At 41.3% G+C, this 22,329-nt stretch overlaps 2 protein-coding genes across 3 annotated transcripts in view; one reads left to right on the forward strand and one right to left on the reverse strand.

Annotated features, from left to right (window-relative positions):
• SERPINI1 (serpin family I member 1) overlaps nt 1–8,679 on the reverse strand; it is a 44,669-nt gene extending 35,990 nt beyond the window's left edge. The window contains exon 1 of the mRNA XM_048313779.1: nt 8,577–8,679. The gene's annotated coding sequence lies outside the window, so the exon portion shown is untranslated. The remainder of the gene's footprint in view (nt 1–8,576) is intronic.
• A 65-nt stretch (nt 8,680–8,744) lies between these two features.
• Nucleotides 8,745–21,339, forward strand: PDCD10 (programmed cell death 10). 2 transcript variants are annotated; one of them, XM_048313781.1, is made up of 8 exons: nt 8,745–8,809; nt 15,353–15,567; nt 16,175–16,228; nt 17,558–17,675; nt 18,322–18,448; nt 18,831–18,909; nt 19,175–19,257; nt 20,855–21,339. In XM_048313781.1, the coding sequence occupies exons 2-8, from the start codon at nt 15,472–15,474 to the stop codon at nt 20,934–20,936; spliced, it is 639 nt and encodes a 212-aa protein (XP_048169738.1). In that variant the 5' UTR covers nt 8,745–8,809; nt 15,353–15,471; the 3' UTR covers nt 20,937–21,339. The 2 variants fall into 2 exon arrangements, with proteins under 2 accessions (XP_048169738.1, XP_048169737.1); XM_048313780.1 differs by lacking the exon at nt 8,745–8,809 and adding an exon at nt 8,867–8,950.
• The last annotated feature ends 990 nt before the right edge of the window (nt 21,340–22,329 follow it).

Here is a 22,329-nt window from a genome sequence, read left to right on the forward strand (position 1 = left end):
AAAATATACATATTCCATTTTTATATATATATATATATTCCAACAATATAAAAGGCTCTCTCAGGTCCTTTTCCTAAAACTGCCAAAACTTAAAGTGGCTTATCCAGTGTATGCACACAAGATTATCTCAAGGTTAAGTCTTATGATTTTAATAGTTTTTCAGATGAAAAATATTCAGATTTTTACTCAAACCCAAGAAAGAATCCCATTTCCACAGAAACTGTTAAACTCAGGTGAATCCATTCCAGAATCCACACTACTCAGGCCTAGAAATATTCCAAAGCAAATAAAAGAAAAGGAACTAACAAGAAAAAAAATAAGTGATTTCCCTAAGCATTTCCATAGCTTGCATAAAGACAGCAATTACCATAGCTTGTCTTCTAAATTAATGATTCACAGTGATGGATTATTCATGCAAGTCGGCCAGCTGAACATTATACTTTGACTCTGGGGAGAAAGTATAGCATGTCTTAATTAACTAGATTTTATATATGCCAAAAGATACCCAGGAAAACTTTATTTCTCTAGTCAACCAGGTAAAATTTGAGCAAACAGAACTAATGGTAATTGAAATATGCAAAAACTTCCGTAGTCTCAGAATCCGTATTTAAAGTGAACTAGCAAGAGCACATTGCCTCAAGTGAGCTCTGTAAAATAGATCCAAATTGCCATTTTGTTGAATGAACTGACTTCAGATCCGCTCCATTTAAGCGTGAAAAAGATGGAAATTTCACATTAATATGCTGCTTCCTGCCTCTGCACAACCTTGCAAGGCTTCAGTGATGGCACAGTTTCTTGTTTCAAAAGGCTATCAAGTATTTTCTTGACTGAAACTCAACACTGAAATTTTCTGAGTGAATTATAGGTTATTATTGCAAATATTTTCCAAATGAATGCTGTGCTCTAATGGCCTCCTTGAAAATACATAATATTTATGTGTTGTGCAAGTCTATTGATGCTATTTGTTACTTTGATCAGGATGGTGCAAAATACAATTCCAACAATATCTAGGATTTGCACTTATTAGCTTTCAAAGTGTTTCTCAATCATTGCATTGAAGATTTACAAAATAAAAATGGGAAGGCCATGATAAATGTTGCAATTTATCCTTCAAGTAGGTAATAGGAACGATCTAGTGTCTCTAGAAATCTATACCAAGCTGCTCTGAGACAGCAAGGATCACCATGCCTGATGAATTACATGCCCAGCTAGTTGCTTACATGGCTTATAACCACTGAGGTTGTTAAAAGCATTAATCACAGTCATATAGACCTTTACCTTCAACAAACCAACCCCAGCTGCTTCACAGCCACTCAGATTTTAGGAGTAGGAAGAGTCTGATTTCATTTTACACTGGAGAAGCGTAGGTTAAGTAAAGATTAAGTGACTTGTCCACTACCAAAAGATCTAAAAACAAGGAAGTTTTTTACCTTCTTCCCTTAAAGCTAACCAATCCATTGGTGTTACCTTCTCTGAGCTCCTGGGATAATCCTAGAGCCTTTGAAAGCAAAAATTTAATTTTGTCCTTGCTCTCTCAGTGCTTCAGCAATATTTCCAGGCATTCTTCCAAAGCCCTACACTTCCTAAGGAATTAAGTAATAACTCCAAGATAGGATAGATACATAGATAAGGATTAGGAAAGGATGGTGAGAATCAATTTAATTAGCCTCTACCAATCCTGAAATGACAAATAGTGGGAACACATTATCATACCTCTATCTCCATAGGGCTTTCATTACAGGTAACGAAGATCCTTATGAGACCCAGCTCCTTGTAACAATTCTTAGATGCAGATTTGAATTTATGCTGCTTTTCTCCCATTCCAAATATAAGATGTCCTCGTGTTCTTCTTGGGAAATATACCTCCATCACTTCGAGACCTTTTTTTCATTGTGACTGAGCAAAAGCTTGTCCCCTTGCAGCTACAGGGTGTTTTCCTGTCACTTCATATATGGGGACCTGCTGTCCCTTATGTCAAATCCACAAGTGCACAGCGTTTTAATATTGTATGCACATTTTCCTCCCTCACATTTTTATATGATAAACTACTAATGGCATTTTTTGCTTCATGCATATCTTCCCTTCAAAATAGATCTACTTACAGTCAATTTGATTCTTACTCACTGTCATGGGTATTTTACATGCCCTGCTGCTCCATATCCCCTGTAATTAAATATTCCTGCTTGCTTTTTTTCTGATATTTGTTTTCCTTGGTATCTTCCCATACATCTAATATGCTGCTTTCTTTAGTATTTTAACAGAGGCATGGTAGGAAGAGCAGATGGAAGCTGTCAGCTACAGAGGATGCCAAGTAGCTTCTGAGCAAGTGGAGACTCCAAAAGCTCTAAAATCCCCATGGGGTTTGGTGACACCCGGACATTCCCTGTGCCTCAGAGACCTGGGGGAGACTAATCTAAGGCACTGTCCTGCAGCCAACTTAGAGCAAGCAGAGCTGGTGCCTGCAGTGACCACACAGGTGACAGCAACTTGGGGAGCTGCAGCCAGGCATGCACAGCACAGGGCACCAGGAAGAATGTGAATAATTGCAGCTACAAAGCACCACAAACACAGTTCTGCATCCTTGCAGCCGCATTTTCAGGTGGCAGAAGTCAGGAGCCTTGGAGGTTAAAAAGAAGCAGAGATTTGTGAGCACACACTGCAGGAGCACAGAGCACTGTGCGCACAGCAGAGGAAAGTAGAGCATGGAAAGGGAGACCCTTAAAGGGAGGTGGATAAAGCAGGCCAGCGGATCAAGAGGGAAGGCCAATTCAGATGCAGAGGAATGACCCGAGGCAAAGGCAAAACAGCCCTCCCAGACTTTCACTATTACCAGCTGGGGACAACACATAATCCCTATCTGTCACACTTAAGTCAACATTACTGCAGGATGGAAATGAGATCACAGCGACCACAGACCAGAGCAGCGCTGAGTTAAAGGGTTCAGCTCGGCATCTCCCAGGTTTACATTCCAGCTGCAGGATGGCTGCTCTTCCTAACACTTGGCTCACTTCTCCTCAGATTCTCAGACACTGCTGTCCTCTTCTTCCCAGCTCCTCAGACTGCAGATCTCCACCAACAGCTCCCTTGGATAGAGAGAGCCAGGAGAGCAGATGTGTTGATGAATCCCGTGACTGGACTAACCACAACCAGAGTCCCTCAGCACAGAAAAAAGAAGCTGCTCCATAGCACATGCAGTCATGAAACAAGATCTGGTTTGTCACACTAGACCAAGGAGGTGTAGCAGGCACATTAAGCATTAATCTAAAACTCTTCTGTCATCTTCAACTCAAACATCAGCTTTGTCAAGTGATATCTGAACCCTTAATTTAGAAGTGTGGAGTCAGTTTTGGTCTCACAATTTTTTTTCATCAAAACCCCACCTTCTGCCTGTAATGCTACTGTGAATAAACAATGTTACTTTAATAAAGAGGTTTTTATGCACCATGTGCAATTGCACATGCTTTTAAAGATAAAATAGAATTACTACAGTGTTTTAAAAGTCCATATCCAGTTTAATAAGAGACTAGTTTATTCCTCTTTAGTACTTGTAAGAGTCATTAGACATCTTTCAACTCCCACTAATTACTTTGTTTTTGGCAGACATTACTGTTTCCTCCTCCTGCTTTTTTGAATAAATCTGAAATTAACAAGTCAATAAACTGACATATTTACAGTAAAAATAACTTGGCTTCCCTGTCTTCTTCCTCCCACTTCTCATATCTCTTAGCAGATGAAAAGGTCATCATTCACCTACAGGCTTTACACACACTCGTGGGGACTTGGGCACCTTCCCTTTGCATCAGCCTCATCTCAAGTTGAAGACCTGATATTACAGTAAGCTGTTCTTGTCGTCTTAGGTTTTGATTAATTGCTTTAAATAGTTTAGAAACTGGAGCAAGTGCTTCTTTTGAGAAAAAGATATCTGGGAGAGAAAACATGAGTTGCTTCAGTGAACTCCAACTGCTGTGTGAAGTACACAGTCATTAATTGCTCCAGGAGCTGCTTTAATTTAAACGTGGAAAGAAAAGCATCCGAAAAGGGCAGTTTTGGAGCACCAATTAAAAAATGATGTCTTAAATCTTTAGACCTTTCCAACTCCAACTTACATAATTGAGATGTATGGGGAAAACTAGGGCAGCAAACATCACCTCAGACATGGAGGCAGTCCCCACACCCTGGCGCTTTGCTGCTCTGCCAGGGAAGGAGGCAATCTCCAGTGGCTGAGTGATGCTGAGGAGTTCCAACAGGCTGTCTTTGGCAAAGTACCCACGCTCTTAACACTACCTTGACATGCCAAGGGCAGTTAAAAAAATCACAGTGAAAAGTAGATGTCCAAGTCCTCCAGCTCACTCCAAACTTCCACAGGAGAATCAAGGCTGGAATGGCATTGCTGCTCAGACAGCACCAGATGCAAAATGCAACTGGCGAGCGGTGTTTGGGCATTTTGTCTTACTGCAAAGGTAGTTAAAGCACTTGCTTTCTGTGCTGAGCAAAATTCTCAGAACTGCAAAAGCAAAACAAAGCCTTTAGTGTGTTGTGCAGAAAGGTTAAAAAGGAAATGACAGTTCTCTTTTCTGAGATGAGGAAATCCCCCCAAATCTACTGCGCACACAGAAACATGCCCGACAAAAATAGAGGAAAACAGAAAAGCACGGGAACTGCAGCTCTTCCACAGTCTGGGGAGATCACTGCTGGCTAACGAGTGCTTGGTTTGTACATCTGAGACATCCCCCTGCACATATGGCACAGCTTCAGTTTTGATTCTGACAGAATAGATCTTTCTAGAAGCAGCAGATTGTCCATTAGGCCCATCGAGCCATCACAGGGTTAGAACTGTCGGACACACACACACAGCAGACTAGAAACAGAGAGCATTATTAAGCAATTATTTCTTTAGATATAATGATGAAAGACTTCGGGGCTGATGAAGTACATTAAAGTACATAAATTAGTGCAAAGACAGCCAGCCTATAAATTGGAAGTTAGTTGGTTAAAACTAAATACAACCACATTGTTTTAACTGTCTTCTTCTAGACAGTAAATTACTTGTCATTATTGATTCTTCCTGAAAGAAGAGTTTCAAGGTCTGCAAAAATACTTCTCAAGAATTATCATAATATTTAAACACTGAACTAAAGCAAAAATCCTTTGCAACACGCAAGGTCAAATCTCATTAACCCAAAAGCCATACACACATTTAACTCATTAGCTTGTATGAATAAGAAATTTCCTCTTTTCCCATCTCACAGCTACAGCTGCTCTGCAATGACTCCAAAAGCCCAAAAAGGACATGGATAACTCACGCAGCTTTTATCACATTAGCCACGGTCTGCAGTTCTCATAATCATTAGCTTTGAAGTGTATTAAACAAACCAGAACACGACCTTAGAGCTGATATTTTAATCACACCACATAAGAACTATTCTTTATCACAGATACTTCATTAAGGCCACCAAAAGAGATGCTGTTGAGAACTGCCCAAGCCACAACAGGCAAAGAACTATTCCCATATTGCTTTATTGCTACGGACCTTCTCCAAAATAACTCTTCTAGTGACTGCACTAAGGTATTTACACCATAAAAAAATACATTCTTAATGGGATCAATGCACCCTTACATCCCTGTCATTTTGTACTGCTTTAAATGCCAAGTACAGAGGGAAAATAAGTACCAAAAACTTCACCGTTATTACTGAACTATAGGATTAATTTTTCTCTCTTGAAGTGGCTACAGCTTTATGTCCAAGACTATTTAACAAAGAGCTTTACAGAAAATGTGTCCCTCTGTCAATTCAATAATTCAAGATTCAGAAAGTACTTCCTTTCCTCCTGCAGGAATACATGGAATGTTATTTCCCCCACCTCTAAGTTCTGCTAATGTTAGTCATCCAGTTCACAAGACCATGCTGGAGAGACACGAATTAAACCCAAAATTTTTTAAGAGACTTCCAAATTTAGCTACTCTGTTTTTTCATCCATACAAAGTATGTATATATTCCTAAAGACACATTTATCACTAATTACAGCGACTATACAGACATCTTTCCCTACCATCTGCCCATTATACTGTATCAGAGATATGCAAGTGTATATAAAATAGAGGAAACCAAACATTAACTTTAAAAAACATGCTTACATACCAATTTTTAATGTTATTTTGAACACACAGCTTAATTCAGATAAGGACAGCCTGAAGACTGAGTATAGGACAGATGTACCCTATATTAATTCAGCCTGTGCTTTACACAGACAGAATAATGTATTGCCCACACAGAACACAAATTGCTTGACATTATTTTAAAAGGTATTCAGGCATGCCAAAAATGTGTCTTCCCTGATGATGAGCAACCCAAAAAACAAATTTGAAATTTTGAGAAGTAAAACACTAGTTGAAAAAGCCTTTAAAGACCGGGGAGTAGCCAGACCCTGCTGTGAAGAATTCTACCAGCACTAACCCATTTTCACTGCTACATTTTATGATATGCAAGTTCACAAATTGAACTAAGTTACACATAAATACAACATTTACATCAACAGAATAAATTTCAAGAGAGTTATTACAACAATAGTGTTCCTAGAACTATTCATCCCTGAATATGAAAGCAGACAACTGACACGTTCATGAATAACTTTCATCTACATTTCATGTGAGCAAATTGCTGACAACAGTAGATGAGGAGACAAACTCAAAGCAAATTTTAAAATCCCAACTCAAACTAGACTAGAGGATGTGAAAATACAGGATAGACAGTCTCATGAGGTCAAATTTTGGAACTCATGACTGCATTTATCAGGAAACTTCACATTGCCACAAGCCTTCACATTGTATTACATCTTAGGCTGCCCTGTGTAATTCTGTAGACAACCCACACCTTAAAACAAAAGCCATCAACCATTCCTGCCCCCTCCCATCCCTCAACAATTATTCCTCGTCACACTCAACCAAACCAGAGTAATTCTACAAAAATACAATGGATGTAAAATAACAAAGCATGAATCTGGTCCAAGCTTCATGGCTTAAGAGAAAAAAACCCCAAAAAAACAACAAAAAAAATCCAACCAAGACCTGACAGAATCTGGAAAAGTATCACAAAATTGATGGAAGAAGATAACAATCTAAAGTTTTAGCAGCTCTATGACTGCAGCTTTGTAGCGTTATTTAAAACATACTAATTACACTGAAAGGACAAAATACCATTGAAGAGACATTTGGCTCAATCTATGATACAACGTTTTGGTAAACACCTCTCACCTACACAGAATGGCATCATTTTCCATTAGACAAAAATCACCAGATCACACCAAAAACGAGAGGAGAATTGAAGAATCTGAGCTTGAGAGTGATTAACAGCACAAAACTCATACACATTATGCAGGTTTTAAGTAGCCCTTTAATAGCAGGGTACGTGGAGTATTGATATATAGGAGATCATCCATCGAGCTGATTAAAACAAAACAGGGTGGTGTGGGAAGGAGAAAATTCACGTGGAAAAATGTGTAACAACCCAGGTGCCTTTTTCCCTATTTTTCCCCAGCCCGTGCCCTTGCTCACCTCTAAGGAGGAGACGGAGCTGGGTAACACACACGGACACCTGCACAGCGTCCGTCTGCTCCCACAGGCATCAAACTCTTCCCACCTTGCCACCAGCGCTGCAAGAAGTTACAGCCAATGCCTGACAAGTTTAATGCCTGACAAGTTTAATGCCTGACAAGTTTAATGCCTTAGCTGTTCACTGCCACGCTGACACTGGGGAATGCGTGTGCCTTACCATTAGGTAATAGCGACCAGCGTTTGAAAAAAGTGAGCGTTAACAGCGATACATCAGAAACGCAAATCCGAATCTAAAGCTGAGTTGATGCTTTAATATTAATATTAAATTGTAACCACCGAGCTCTTTCTGCAGCGTAATTTACAACTTCAAACCTTAAAGCTTGCTAGGAGCAGAATTACCTCGACAAATAATGCACAAGTTTCGTTCTTTTGACGGCCAGCACTCGGGGCGCACAGCCGGTCTGCAGCGCGCGGAGCGAGCCGCCAGGACGGGTCTGCCACAGGCGGGAGCCTCACAGGCGGGCTCTGGAACCCCAGCCGCGGGCTGGGAGCGGCCGGAACAGCTACGGGGACCCGCAGGACACCGCGGGCAGGTTCTGGGGCACGGCACCGCGACACTTTCGCCCGAGCACAACTCCGGCTGAAGCGCTCCCGCCGGGGCGCGGGCGCCTCAGCTCCGCGGAGCCGGAGAGAGCGCGTCCCTCCCCCGACCGCCCGCAGGAGCCGAGACAGCACCTGACAGGGTTCTGGGCTCGCCTGCCGCTCCCCGCCGGTGATCGCACGTCGGAGAAGCAGCTCTGATACCGAACGCCTCCTCTCCCGCCGCAGCGGGCACAGCCCGGCCCCCCCCTCCCTCTCACTCAGGCGCTGAGTGAACGCCGGCGACCCCCGCACGGGCAGCGGCTCCTCCGCACCGCCACTACTCCGGCACGGAGCCGCGGGGAGCTTCGCTCGGTGTAAGAAATAAGCCGGCGCCACCCGGTTTACTTGACCACACAGCCCCGTGAAGAGACGGGCGCACTCACCAGCACTGCCGCCGCCCCGCCCGCTGCCCGGCGGTGCTACCAGCGCTCCGCGATCCGCCGCGGCTGTGCCGTGCTGGGCTGTGCCCGGCTCTTCTGAGCCCCGCTCCGCCCGAGCACTGTCCCCGCCCCGCCGAGCGCTCCCGCCCCCGCCCCGCTCGGCATTGTGGGGCTTGTGGTCGCGGAGAGTGGACTACGAGCCCCAGGGCCCCGCGCGCGGTTCCGGACAACGCCTGGTGTGTGGTAACACCGCGGATCTTCTTCCTCCTCCTTCTCCTCCTCCTCCTCCTCCTCCTCCTGCTCCTCGCGGGCGCTTCCGGCGCGGCGGCGGCGGCGAAGCCCCTCGGGAGCAGCGGGGGCTCGGCGGGCCGGGGCAGGTGAGGTGCCGAGCTCTGCCCTGCCCGGCTCTCCGCGGGCTGGACGCGGGGCCCGCCGCGCCCTCCGGGGCTGCGAGAGGGGCGGACGAGCCGCCCCCGGCACCGCGGCCGGGCTGAGGAAGCGGCTGGGGGCGGCCTCGCCGTGCGGGGAAGGTGCGCGGGGTGTCCCTTCCCCTCCGGGCCGGGCGGTGACCTCTTTCCTCCGGCCCCGAGGCGCCGCCGAGGGCTTGTCCTTCTCCCCGCCCTTCCCGCGGCCGCGGGGGTTGGGGCCTGGCCCCGCTCCGGGGTTCCCGGCCTGGTGCTGGTTCCCTCGGCCCGGGCCCGGCAGGCGCAGGCCCGGATGTGTTTTATTTTTGTGTGTATTATTTTTAGCTCGTCCTCTCGGAGCGGAGCGCTGTCAGGTGGCTGCGGCGGGCAGGGAGAAAGGGCACCTCGGCTCCTTCCCCCTTCCTGCGCCAGGGGAGGTGTAGGGTGGACATTAGGGAGAAATTATTCACAGAAGGGATGATTAGACATCGGAATGGGCTGCCCTGGGAGGTGGTGGAGTCACCGTTCCTGGAGGTGTTTAAGGAAAGGCTGGACGTGGCATTCGGTGCCATGGTCTGGTTGACATGGTTGTGTTTGTCCAAAGATTGGACTCGCTGATCTTGGAAGTCTTTTCCAACCTAATTGATTCCTTCTCCGTAGGGTCCCCCGTGCTGTGCCCCCCTTAGGGACTGAGCAGTCAGGGGAGGTGTTCAGGGCTGGGGTGTCCCATTAAGTTGCTCACTGGACTGGTGAGTTGGGTTGGTTCCTTTCCTGTAGCTCACACATACTGGGTGGCTGAAACCTTGTGCTGTTCCTGTTACCAGAGGAACTAATTCTCCTCTGCTATTTGTTTACACGTTGGAACGTATTTTTGTACGTTTGGAGCTGTGTCATACCTGTTAGTGTTTGATAAAGTAATGGCTTCACTTTCAATTCCCAAAGAGGCGAAAAAGAAACGGGGACATGTTGTTGTGGTTATATATTCCACCATTCACAGCCTGTTTCATTTGTGCTGTATAACAGTTTTAGCATTGCTGACTGCTGGAACTGGAGCACAGGCTGTAGGGTCTCATGTGAGACACAAACTGGGTGTATTAGGACAGATTAAATCACTTCCATTTTGAAGTCCAGCAAAAGAACACAGACTAATTATAAGCCTGACTTCAGGCTAGGCTTGGTTTTTGTTTTTTAAGTTGATACGGTTCTAAAAATAGACATCTTGGATTTATCACAGGTCTGTGTCATTTCTGAATTAGTCATAGAACTGCTCTTACAGTAATCAAATGCATAAGCAGTTCTGCTTTGTCAGAGTGAATTTCACTGCAGATGACTGTTACACGTGTGTGCAGATGTTTGAAAACTGTATTTCTGTTCTAGTGAGAAGCATTTGAAGACACTGTGAAAACTTCAATGCTGTTTGCTGGTGACATTCCTTTTATTAACTCTTCAGTGAAACTATTTGGTGTAAGAATCAATAGGACATGGAATCAGTAGGCTGTCTTTTAAGTTTCTTGTTATCATCACTGATTTTAAAATACAGATTGTTATCTTAACATTTGATCTTTATGCTAGTCCCGGTAAATCCACCCATACTGTGTTCTCAGTTTTAAAAAGAAGGAAAGTAATTCTGTATCTGAAGCACAAAGCTTTGAAGCTTTGTATCATATAATCTAAGTTATACAATGGGAAATAATTGCAATTGATAATTGAAATACAGTGGCAGGTAAAGTAACATCTGACCAAAAAAAAAAAAAAAAGTGCGAGTTTGGGTTGTTTTTTTTTTTAATTCTAGGGACCATTAATGAGAGAAACAGAGTTACCAAGACATGTGTGGGGTGCGTATATAGTTAAAAGAGTATATTCTGCAATTTTTTTTAATTCCATAAACTTTGCAACAGCAATTAGTAAATTACCTAAACTCCTTCCTCCCATGCACATTGGTCTTAGATTTTAATTCAAGCTCTGCCTCTGAATTCAGACAGAATTTATGCTGTTATTTCCTATTCCCCCACTCTTTCTTCCTGGACTTGAATGAGGTTTTCTGGTAACTCAGGGATCTCAGATCAGGTTAAAGGTGAAACCTGAATCCTCACTGCAAAAAGTGGAGCAGAACCTCTTGGCAGTAAGGTAGTCTTCCCTAGCAGGAATGGAGCTCTGATTTTTGCTAGAAGCCAACCATTGAAATAATAATATTTGTAATCATTGCCTTGGGCCTTGTTCCTCTGTAGTACTTTTCTAAAAAAGAATATTAATGTCTAAGCACTTACCAGATCTAAGGTAGATGGAGCCTGGAGAGGGGAATAGAGACAACATCAGTGCAGAGGTAGATCTGCTGATGACAGAACTGAAACCGTGCCAATTGATACCAAATGTTTCTGTTGGTTTAGAACTTGAAAAGTTGAAATCATGAGAGTCTGCTCTCTTTGCTTTAAGCACTGCTTCAGAAGATTGTGTTACACAAACACCTTTCTTTGATGGAAACCTTGCTCATTTTCAGCCTGCCCTAGGAGCAGGTGTGGATTGGAGGAAGATTTTGCCTGCTGCAGTTACGTGGTGATGGTTGTGTTCCTATTAAACAGCTCTGCAGTTCTCCTGCTTGATTTAAGTGCATGACCAAAAGTCTGTCTGTCAGTAAATGACACACATCAGAGAAAGCTAAGTGTCACCTTCGACACTGATAACAGTGGTTATACATTGGGGAAGTGGAGTGGTTTGTGCTCTTCACCCTTTTTGGCTTACAGGAAGTTTATCTTATTGTAGGGGTTGGGTTTTTGGTTTTTTTTCTGCTAAAGTTCAGTTGAATGATTTAAAATGTCATTGAGTGGCTATGGGGGAATAGGTCTGTCAAAGAACCTTTCCAAATCTATTCCTCATCTAAAATTCACCAGTTCTCTCCCTGTTTGCTGAATGGCTGGGATCATATTTTAGTGCTGAGACTTAAAGGTTAGAAGGTAAGATTTATCCTGACAGTAAAAGCACATATTCCATGTTAGTGCATCTCTTGGAATACAGCCTGATGTGTTTGATGGGTCAAGACTGAATAGTCAGGGTTGTATTAACTTCTGGTGTTATTAACTGGTATTTTAGCACAGTTGAGAAATCTAGATTCTCTTTAAATTCCCTGTGTCATTCTGTACATTTCTTCCCAGGATTCTCGTTGCTCATAGATTTGGATCTGTGGGGTCACTGTGACAAAAAGGAAGATCAGGCTGACACTCAGTGTAATATTTGGCAGTGTCCTGCTGGCTTCTCCTCGTCTGCCCCCTCAGACCAATTAACAAGTTTGCCAGCAGAGTAACACCTTTTATACATCTTACAGCAGTTTTCCAGGATTTTCTCAACTGAACCACTCCACTGTGTCCTAATAAATCACCTTCTCATGGAATCTTATTCCACCTTTTTTGAGAATGTAAAAAGCCCAGATGACAGATGAAACTAGGGTAAATTCGTCTCAAAGAAAAGACTATTTTGAGATTGGAGGAACTGAAGTTAAGCTGTTACAAGACACTGTCATGAAGTCTGGCAGCTGTGCAGAGCTGCTTTTGATCACATCCTAAAAGAAATGCTGAAAGCTCCTCCTTGCTGCATGATAATGTGCATTAAACTTTGGCTTCAGTCAGGCCATTTTGAAGGTTAGTGGACTTGCTGATCACTGATCTAAATAGAACAGAAACTTCAGTTTTCATGAGGATTTGATCCCTAATCAGGATTGAGGCCTCCTTCAAGGATATTTGGATGTGCTTTAGTGCAGCCATGACAAACTGACTTTCAGTAACATAATGAACATGGAATTTTCGTGAAGATAATTATTCTTTCTGTTTACCACTAGCAAGGACTGAAGTGAATAAGTTACATCCAAAAGATGTGAAGTTGATTCCTAACTGTAAAGATAAATAGTTTGAGAATTTTAGCAGTCAGGTGCTTGCATGACACTGTGATGCTTCCTAGTGTATCTTCTGGAAAATAGGAGGATTTCTGAAATAATGAACAAGCAGTGTGGAATATGGAATATATTCCTTTTCATACCTTGGCAACAAAAGCATTTGCTGTTCTTAACTTATTTCTTGTGTGCATGTATATATAAATCCACCTCTTCAGTTGCAAAATCAGCATCCTTTGTGTTAATATAAATCCAAGTGTTGTATTTTTTTTTTTTTTTGAAGAGTGTCAGTGTCTGGAAAGGTAATAGATAATGTATAATTGTTTTTATATGAGGGTTTTAACTGTACCATGGATTAGTAACAATAGCTTATGGCTCTTCAGGAGAAAATGAGTTCTTCATGGTAGCCCACAGTGTAATAGGTTTTCATCATCATAAAAATCCATCATTTCACTTAGTATTTCCCTTTGTGTGTGTGTGTGGATACTGCTAACCCATAAAAACAAAGTAATTATATCTAATGGCAATTTTGTCCTTTTTTGCCCTTCTTGCTGTGATAAAAATCTTTTGGGTAGAGTAGAACAATGTTCAGTGACCTGATTTAACTATTTTAAAATCTTACTCTGAGAATACAGATTAAAAGCTGCAGTAAATTAATCTGTGAATGCAGGTGGTGCTTGTCAGATGTGTGAGTGGATATTTACTAAACTTCCAGAAACACGGAATTAAGCAGCAAAACAAACAGATCTCCATCCAGCAGGGAATACACATGGATAATAAGTGGGACAGCTTGTACCTGCAGTAGGGAGTGAAAACTTGTTCAGACAAATTCCCTCCCCCCATGAGAGCAGACCTTGCATGAATTTATGTAACTGAAACAAGTTCTTGGAAGAACACTCAACTTTTTGAGGAATGATGAATATTCACTTGTATTCTTCCGTGTTCTTGGCAGCTGTAAAATACCAGGGGTAGGTGATAAAGTTGTGAGACCCCTGATATTTGCAGTTCCATCTGTGTGGACGGATTTCATCCATCCAAACCCCTTTCTAAATTCTCAGGAGTGCTGTTCTGGGGCTGAAGGAATCAGCTCATCTGTGGCATGTTGGGGTTGGAACAGCAAGAGAAACAAAGTGAGGTTTTGCAATAAGCAGTCCATGTCACAAGACTTGTATAAAGTTCTTACTGTAGTCCTGTTTAATTTTTATTCAAATTTTACTGTTCACAAGCTCTGATGAGATGTGCACAGTATTTGTAGTCATCCCAGTTCTCCTCTGTGCTGACTGTAATCAATAACAAATTTCCCTTGCGTAATTATGGCTAAACAATTACGTATCTGCCCTGGACAAAAAATATCTGTTCTTCTGTTTAAACAGCCTGAAGATCTTTAGCCAGTGCAGAGCATAATGAGGAGTATGGCTTGAAGAAATGTCTTGTCATGTTTTTAACCTGTTCATACTCTCAGGAAGTGGTATTGATTGCTGTAGCAGTTTCTGCTGTTTCTTACCATTTCACTCTCTTCACTTCTTACTAAAATGTCAATAAATTACACAGACATGCAAATGCCTGGTGTCTGGAGCTTGCTAGGAGGGAAAAAAGCCCTCCTCTAGTGCGTTAAATACTCCAAGCAAATCTAAAAATTAAAACTGTTAATATATTTCTTTTTATCTTTATTCCTAACTCAGACTTCAGGTCTTTAAACTCAATTATGTCATATAAAATATTTTAAAAGAATCTGATGAACGGAAAATACAGCAGACTGGAGCAAGGGATTTTTATCAGCTGTAAGGTGACCTTTTTTCTTTTCCACATAATTTGTGGGTCCGAGCAGTGATCCTTCCATGTTGGGTATGATGAGCTGGACTGGGTGGATAACTTCCAAAACAGAGGTTCAGTTACTGGAACAATAATTTTCCATTGGGTTAACGTAGCTGGTGACACACCCTGAGTGGAAACATGACTTCAGCTTATATAAAAGCAAAGACATAGTGTTTAAATTCAGATGGGTGGAAAGTAGGCACTGATCTCCAGCAGAATCACAGCTTGATGCATGTGCAAAAATATGGAGTATTTATAGGTAGTTTTAATAGTCCCAATGCATCTGTATGAGGTTTGGGGTTGCAGCATGTAGTGCTTTCCAAGCTTTTTCTGGATGGGAGTTGTCAGGAACCTTATGCTGTTGCCTATGAGTGGTAGCAAGATTTTTGTAAATATCACATAAAATCCCTGCTTTCAGGAACATTGATTCCATAAGAACTTGAAGGAAAAAAACACTTTTGGCAGCACCTCTTCCTTAAAATACTCACTCAATAGATTGCAGTTAGGGTTTTGAAGTTACACCAGGTGGTCATTCCATGTTTACTTGACTCATGTCCTAAGAAATCCCAGGTTTTTAGGCAGTAAAACTCATGTTGATGTGTGCCTTGTCATTTTAGAACCTGTCACTCACAAGCTTTTGTAATTGTGTGTTTGTTCTCTCTTTTCCCACACTCCCTAAGGACAATATATTTTCCAAGTTCTTCAAGTATTCTTGCACAACGAGGAAAAAGAAGAAACATTTCAGTGAATGAGGAGTTTTTTGCTTCTATAGTGTTTTCCTTGAGAAGTGGCTCTTTGAATGAGGATGACAATGGAAGAGATGAAGAATGAAGCAGAGACCACTTCTATGGTTTCCATGCCTCTCTATGCTGTTATGTACCCTGTCTTTAACGAGGTGAGCTCCAGTTTACCTTGGAATGCAATATTCCTCTTTATTTTGGGAAGTGTGGCCCCAGTAACAGGTTGTTCATCTTGTGAATGAAAGCTTTCTCTAGCACATCTCTCTCTGCATTGTTTCACCCTTGTTGCCATGAATACTGTTTCATGCTCATCAAAGGTTGCTGGTTGTCTTGGTCCTGAGCTTTTTTCTTACCTTTAACAGAGGATTTTCACAAAAATGCCAGGTCTGGTATTCTGTGGCAGGAAATAACACGCTGTCGAACCTGTGAACAGCTTGATGCATTTTAATTTTACTGCTAATGGTTATAATTTAATAGGATATTTGTTTTTCTGTGAGTATCAGAGCTTGTCAAGGTGTTCTCGAAATCTTCTGTCAGACTTTTGCTGCAAAATACATCCAGTGATTTTTTTCTTTTCATTTGGGTGGGAGCTCTTCCCTTTGGGATTAACTTCATAGTATCTCTGAAGTGAGACCAGCAATTGGAAAGCTTCTGTCAATTCCCCTTTCCATTCTGCTTTATCGGGCAAGGTGTGATTACTTGACTTGTTTTGTTCTGATAACAACAGAATTGCTAATAATTAATTCTAAACTTTTATTGCAGCTAGAAAGAGTAAATCTGTCTGCAGCTCAGACACTGAGAGCAGCTTTTATTAAGGTGAGAAGTAACTTGCACTGAAAAATGGTTCTTTCAAAAGTAAGCTGTGTATGATGAAGCTAAAAGGTCAGCTCTCTTGTTTCCTTGTCTTTTTATCTAAGACTTCATCCTTGATCCAGTAGTCTAAAAATAAAGTGGACAAATGCATGAACTGGAAGTTTGAGATGTCTGCAGATGTCATGAGTAGAAATCTCAATGAGCAATTTTAAACAAAGAGACTCTTCTTTTGTCCATAAAGAAAAAAAGCTTAAATGAGGGAGAAGTCAGTGAATAAATAATAAACTTAGGTTAAAACCCACAAGATTTGTAGAATAGGTGCTCATGAGCAATAGGCACGTAGCAGACTTTGCAAATTGTTTACAAAGTGAGTGCTAATGGGATTTTTTGTGGATGAAGTTCAGTGTTTGTGTAGAAATCCAGCAGTAAATGGAAAAAAGATTCTTCTAACTTCTCCACTGTATTCCTAGAGTGAAAATACAAATACTCCTTTATGCTGCTTTATTGAAGTGGTGATCTGAAATACTGAAACAAAATAATTGCAGGCCTGACTTACTTTAACATCTGTGTAATTCTGTGATACTTCCCTGTTCTTGCACTTAAATGTAAGGGTACCTTGATGGTCTTAAACCTCAAATAGAGCTCCTACAAGTGTGGGTTGGTTTTGTGTGTTTTCACAATTGATGGTAAGGAGCTAAGCTGGATGCTAATAATGTTAAAGTGAGATGTTGGTAAAAATGGCAGTGCCAGCTAAAAAACCCACCCAGGCTCATTTTTATTCCACACAGAGCAGTTTTTTGGTAGCAGCACAGGTAGTATGAACAGCTCCAGTGTTAGTCCAGCTCTTTACTTAGATATGTCATCAATCAAAAGCTGAGTTTTTTCTGAAAGAGCAATTCCCAGCTGATGTCTGAGCATATGATGTGATTCATGAGAGGCACATTTATAAAATGTCATGGGGAAGGTGGGGGAGTAGCACCTGTGTTGGAGTGAATTAAATTCCAGGGGATACAATATCTTTGTCTCAAAGCTCAGTGTTTATGAAAATATAACAGGATAGAGACATTTATTAAAACCTTTCTTACTCAAATTAAAATGAGTGCAAGGGCTTATTGGAAAAGTTATACAAAATTAGTGATGTAGTCCAAGAAAAATGAATTTTGTAGTGGAAAAATGGTTTTTAATGTAATCTACTGGTCTAAAGCCATTAGACTTTGAAAGTTTCTAGCAAACTCCTGCAGTATCTGAAGCAACTTACATGAAAATCTGCCTTTGTGCTTGCAATGTCCGGGCCTTGCATATTGAAGAATATAAATTTTCTCTGCTATACAGGCTGAAAAAGAAAATCCAGGTCTTACACAAGACATCATCATGAAAATTCTGGAGAAAAAAAGTGTGGATGTGAATTTCACAGAGTCTCTTCTACGTATGGCAGCTGATGATGTAGAAGGTAATAAATCTTATCCTGAACAACTGTATTTTTAATTACACTGTTAACTGGGAACATGCAATTCTCTTTTTCTTTTTTTTTCTCAGAAGAGATTATTTGTTTCTTAGTCGAATTTTTTCAGCGGGGTAGAAGAATATTTGTATTTTTTGGAATACCTGTATTGGGGAAATTAAATCTCCTTGAAAACCATACTTGCCTAATAAGAGAAAGAAAGAAGGAAAATGAATGTTCAGAACTATGTTTTTATGAGTGCATAGTTCACCTTTTTCAATGCTAACAACCAGGAAGAGGCAAATATGGAGTATAACATCCTCTTTTTTTTCCCCTGCTTCAAATTAAAAGCAGTATTACGCTATCAGAGAAGGAGAATATACTGTAGGCTTTAAGTTATTTTAATACTGAATTTGATGACTTTAATGGCTCAAATAAAGGAAGATGGGCTCTTTTTCCACCAGGCAGTGATAAAGGTGATTGTTGCACTGTCCTGATTCACACAGGGTTCATTCACTGCAGGTCTCTGGTCATGGCTGTTCTCTGTGCTGTTCAAATACACCACGGCAATCCTGGTGCATCTTGTGTCTTGTTTTTAACTGTCACTACAGACTTGAGGACAAACTAATGGTTTTGAATATGTTCTTTCTGCCAGAGTATATGATTGAAAGACCTGAACCTGAATTCCAAGATCTTAATGAAAAGGCACGAGCACTTAAACAGATTCTTAGTAAGATTCCTGATGAGATCAATGACAGAGTGAGGTTTCTTCAGACAATCAAGTAAGTACAATATGATGGATTCTTCTGCAGATGGAGAGGTCAAACTTTTTTTGTGTTTAGGCCTGAATGTTGAAATGCTGCAGGAGTTGTAGCAGCATTGTTCTCACTGGAAGAGAGCCTGATCCCACTTAGAAATTACTTGAGTATTTTACTTGAATTTACTAGAAATTACTTGAATTACTAGTTACTTGACCAAACTTGCTGATTCCTAGGTTGAATTCCCAGAACACTGCTCTGGCTCTCTGCATTTGTTTTTGTGCACCATGTCTGACACTTTGTAGAGACTGTTTGAAGAAGTGCTTCACTGCTAGAAAGGGATTAAATTCCAGCATTTCATGGGATCTCCTAAGGATATTAAAATTATCTTTTTCTTGCCCAACAGAGACATTGCAAGTGCAATAAAGGAGCTTCTTGACACAGTAAATAATGTCTTCAAGAAATACCAGTATCAGAACCGACGGGTACGTGCACCAGCTCTTCATCCAGTATTTCTAGTAGAAAAGAGGAGGCATCCTTTGGATCAAAGGATGAACAGGAAAGCTTAGCTGGCCAGTGACACCATGCTTTGACAACAAATTTGTTGTATGATAGGTCTCAGGAGTTTTATAGAATTTTTATTCCCGACGTAACAATAATTAATTTTCTGATCAGTTTAACCTCAAGGTTCTCACTGTACCCAACAATATGTGAACTAAGACTCTGCTCCTGGTGTTTCTGTTTTCTTAGGCACTTGAACACCAAAAGAAAGAGTTTGTAAAATACTCCAAAAGTTTCAGTGATACTCTGAAAACCTATTTTAAAGATGGAAAGTAAGTATGCTTTTGTCCTGTTGGTTTTGTCTAGTTGTTCTGACAATTTACATAATGAAAGGCTTTGTTGACTAACAGAAAAATAGGACAAGCTTTGGGGTATAAGCTGCCTTTTTCAGGACTTGCCTAATTATTTCTTTACCTATGTCCTCTCATTACCATGGCTGCTTTAAAATGCTATTTCTTCTGTAATGCCTTTGAATAAAGGGAAATTTGTGAAATACACCACCATATAACACCCACGTGTGGTGTTAGTTTTGAATTTGAATATGAGAAGTTAAATTTCCTGGCCCTGTGGGGTTTTTCTCCGTGTATATACAAGGACAAGGAAATTATGGATTTTTTTTTATTGAGAAAAGTAATTTGCCTATTTGAAGTATCATTTGCAAGCACGAAACATCTGTGCAGTGTTCTCTTTGATTTACATTTTTATTGGCCGTTCTTTATAGACCCTCACAGTGCTCTGCAGTATCTGCAGTGATTCAGCTGAATCTTTTTCTAGTTGAACATTTTAGCCTTCAAACTGAGGCTTTTTCCAGGTCTTTGCCTTGGGTTTTGAAGTCACTATTCCTGTATAATTCACTGTAGTGATTCTTTTGGAAGGCAAATGTATCCCCCCCCTCGGATTCTGACAGTGCCAAAGTGTTCTGTTTGAAAGATGAGAACCAACTTCCACATCAGCTCTTGTTGAGCGTGGCAAAGACTGAGAGCACCCAGGAGATGGTGCATTACTAAAGGAGAGAGAAGTCTTGAGACCAGCTGGGAATGTGATCCTGCTCCCATCAAAGCATTCTTGTTCTTCTCTCCTCTTACTGAAATTGGGGCTAAGTTTGGTGATGATACCAAGATGAGAAGTTTAGGCCTTGGTAGCTTTGATTCCTGGACAGAAGTACTGTGTGTTGTGGGCTTAAGGTTCAAGTGTGTTAATTATTTGCAGCAGTGTAAGAAATTCCACAAGGCTGGTATTTCCCATCCTTGGGAAATCAGGAGGAATTTCCATCTGTCTGAGCTACACATTGAGCGAGATCCCTGCTCCCCCCCCAGAAAGTAACAGCACTAAACACAAGTCATGCTCAGACGTCATTACTGAGCTGAAAAATTCCGTGACCCCACACCTTTCTTTGCAAAAAGGTAACTAAAATAGTGTGTTGCTGTCACATGTGCACGTTTAGTATTCCTTGAGGAAGGAGTTGCCAATTCTGAAATTCCCAGGGATGAAGAGCTCAGCTTTGGAAAGGTGTTTAACAATCACAGAGTCAGGAAATGGCTGTGACCTTAAAGATCATCTGGTTCCAAGCCCCAGTCATCTGCTCCACGTTTTTCCCTTTGTTATCTGAATCCCACAAAGAAAGGATTTGAGATGTCAGTGACGATTGAGAGCCACATTCTTTAAGTTCCTGCCAAATCAACCCAGCCTTTCTGGGATTAGCTATGCAAATGAGGCTGGCTGGCTGCCAGCAGGGAGCTTCAGGTAGGTCAGCACAGGGTGGAACATCCCTGTGCTTCCAGTTTTCAAAGCCTAGGTGCCAATAATGCTGGGTTTCTCCAATGCCATGTCTCTCGAAGTGTCTGAAGCAATATTCTTCTCTTTCCACAGGGCAATAAATGTGTTCATAAGTGCCAACCGACTAATTCATCAAACCAACTTGATACTCCAGACCTTCAAAACTGTGGCCTGAAAACTGTATATGTTGAGAGTTGTACTTTTCAATGGTGGATAGGGTACCTTTATATGTAAATTTTAAAGTTTTGACTGTATAAATTATCAGCCCCTCTCGAGGGGCCTAATGCAGGATTTTGAATGGGATTATTGCCATCTTACACCATATTTTTGTAAAACATTGTAGCTTAATCATAATCTCACAAGAAAGATTTTGCATCACTTTTTGCTATTATCATTCTTTTCAGAATTATAAGCCAAAAGAATTTACGCCTTAATGTGTCATTATGTAACATTCCTTATAAGAATTGTAAATATTTGGTGTTCTGTTTCTGACATTTTAACTTGAAAGCGGAAAACGGCAAGATTATGTATTTAACAATATTGGTGGCAAATATTCAATAAATAGTTTACATCTGTTAGACTGTCTTTTTGTATGTGAACAAAAGTGCATAACTCATCTTTCTGGAACTGCAGAACATTCATTCAATAGAAAATAAAATTATTTGGGTGCTTAAAGCTACCAGGAGTTCAAAATAGTGTAAAATGAGGGGTTTTCCTTAAAACTGAGATTTTGGTTGTTATCTAGACCAGAATATCAGAATAATTATATTAAAATGTCTTTGAGAAAGTAATAAATTAACCCAGAAGTGAGATGTGCTTTTGTTTTTGATAGAAATTAGATCTCACTTCTTTCTTAGTATTCTGTTGGTGGTGAGTTAACAGGCTTTTTACTCCTAGGCTATTCGAAGGTTTGGAGCACAGGATTATTTGAAATACATGCAGCAAAGGTTGCATTGAAACTCTTCAGATAACTGGGTTTGAATTTGTCCCCTTTGGGAGGGAGGAGGATTGGAGCTAGAACTCTTCCAGGTAGCACTAGTGATATCTATACTATGCATGCCATAAGGCAACTTTGTTTTTTCAGGGAATTGAAATCATGTGAGACCTCGACTGACAAACCTTGGCTGTGTAGGTGGTTAAGAGCTGCTGCTGGACAGGTGGAAATTTTCTCTTTGTGATTTCCTGGTGGTGCTTCACAAGCTCTGACGCATCTCTCGCATGCCCCTTGGAAGTGCACCTCAAGCTGATTTGGAAATAGAGTAAACCTCTGGAAGTTTGCAAAATCTAACTAGGAAGTTTAGGGAAGAATGTGAAGCAGCTTCTAAAGCTCCACAAGCTGTTGCAGGGGGAGCACTCCAGGCTGAAAGAGCACAATTGCTACAGAACTATTCCTTGTTTGGCTCTAAAGGTGAAGAAAAGGTACCTCCAGACTGTCTGGCACACTGCCTGGTGCTGTACTGCTCATCTGGGGCAAGTGCCTTATCCCAGGTACAACAGCTGGGTCCTTGCGTTTGGTGATTGCTGAAAGGATCCAAACGGGGGGAAACGCAAACTGCAGCCTCCCAAAT

The sequence above is a fragment of the Corvus hawaiiensis genome, chromosome 10 (genome assembly GCF_020740725.1).
Source record: "Corvus hawaiiensis isolate bCorHaw1 chromosome 10, bCorHaw1.pri.cur, whole genome shotgun sequence".
NCBI lineage: Eukaryota > Metazoa > Chordata > Aves > Passeriformes > Corvidae > Corvus > Corvus hawaiiensis.

Excerpts from the sequence above, each read along its gene's own strand:
- PDCD10 (XM_048313781.1), top strand. The coding sequence starts at position 15,472 with ATGAGGATGACAATGGAAGAGATGAAGAATGAAGCAGAGACCACTTCT. Across the intron at positions 17,676-18,321 it reads GGCAGCTGATGATGTAGAAG|AGTATATGATTGAAAGACCT; the intron begins GTAATAAATCTT and ends TCTTTCTGCCAG. Across the intron at positions 18,910-19,174 it reads ACCAGTATCAGAACCGACGG|GCACTTGAACACCAAAAGAA; the intron begins GTACGTGCACCA and ends CTGTTTTCTTAG.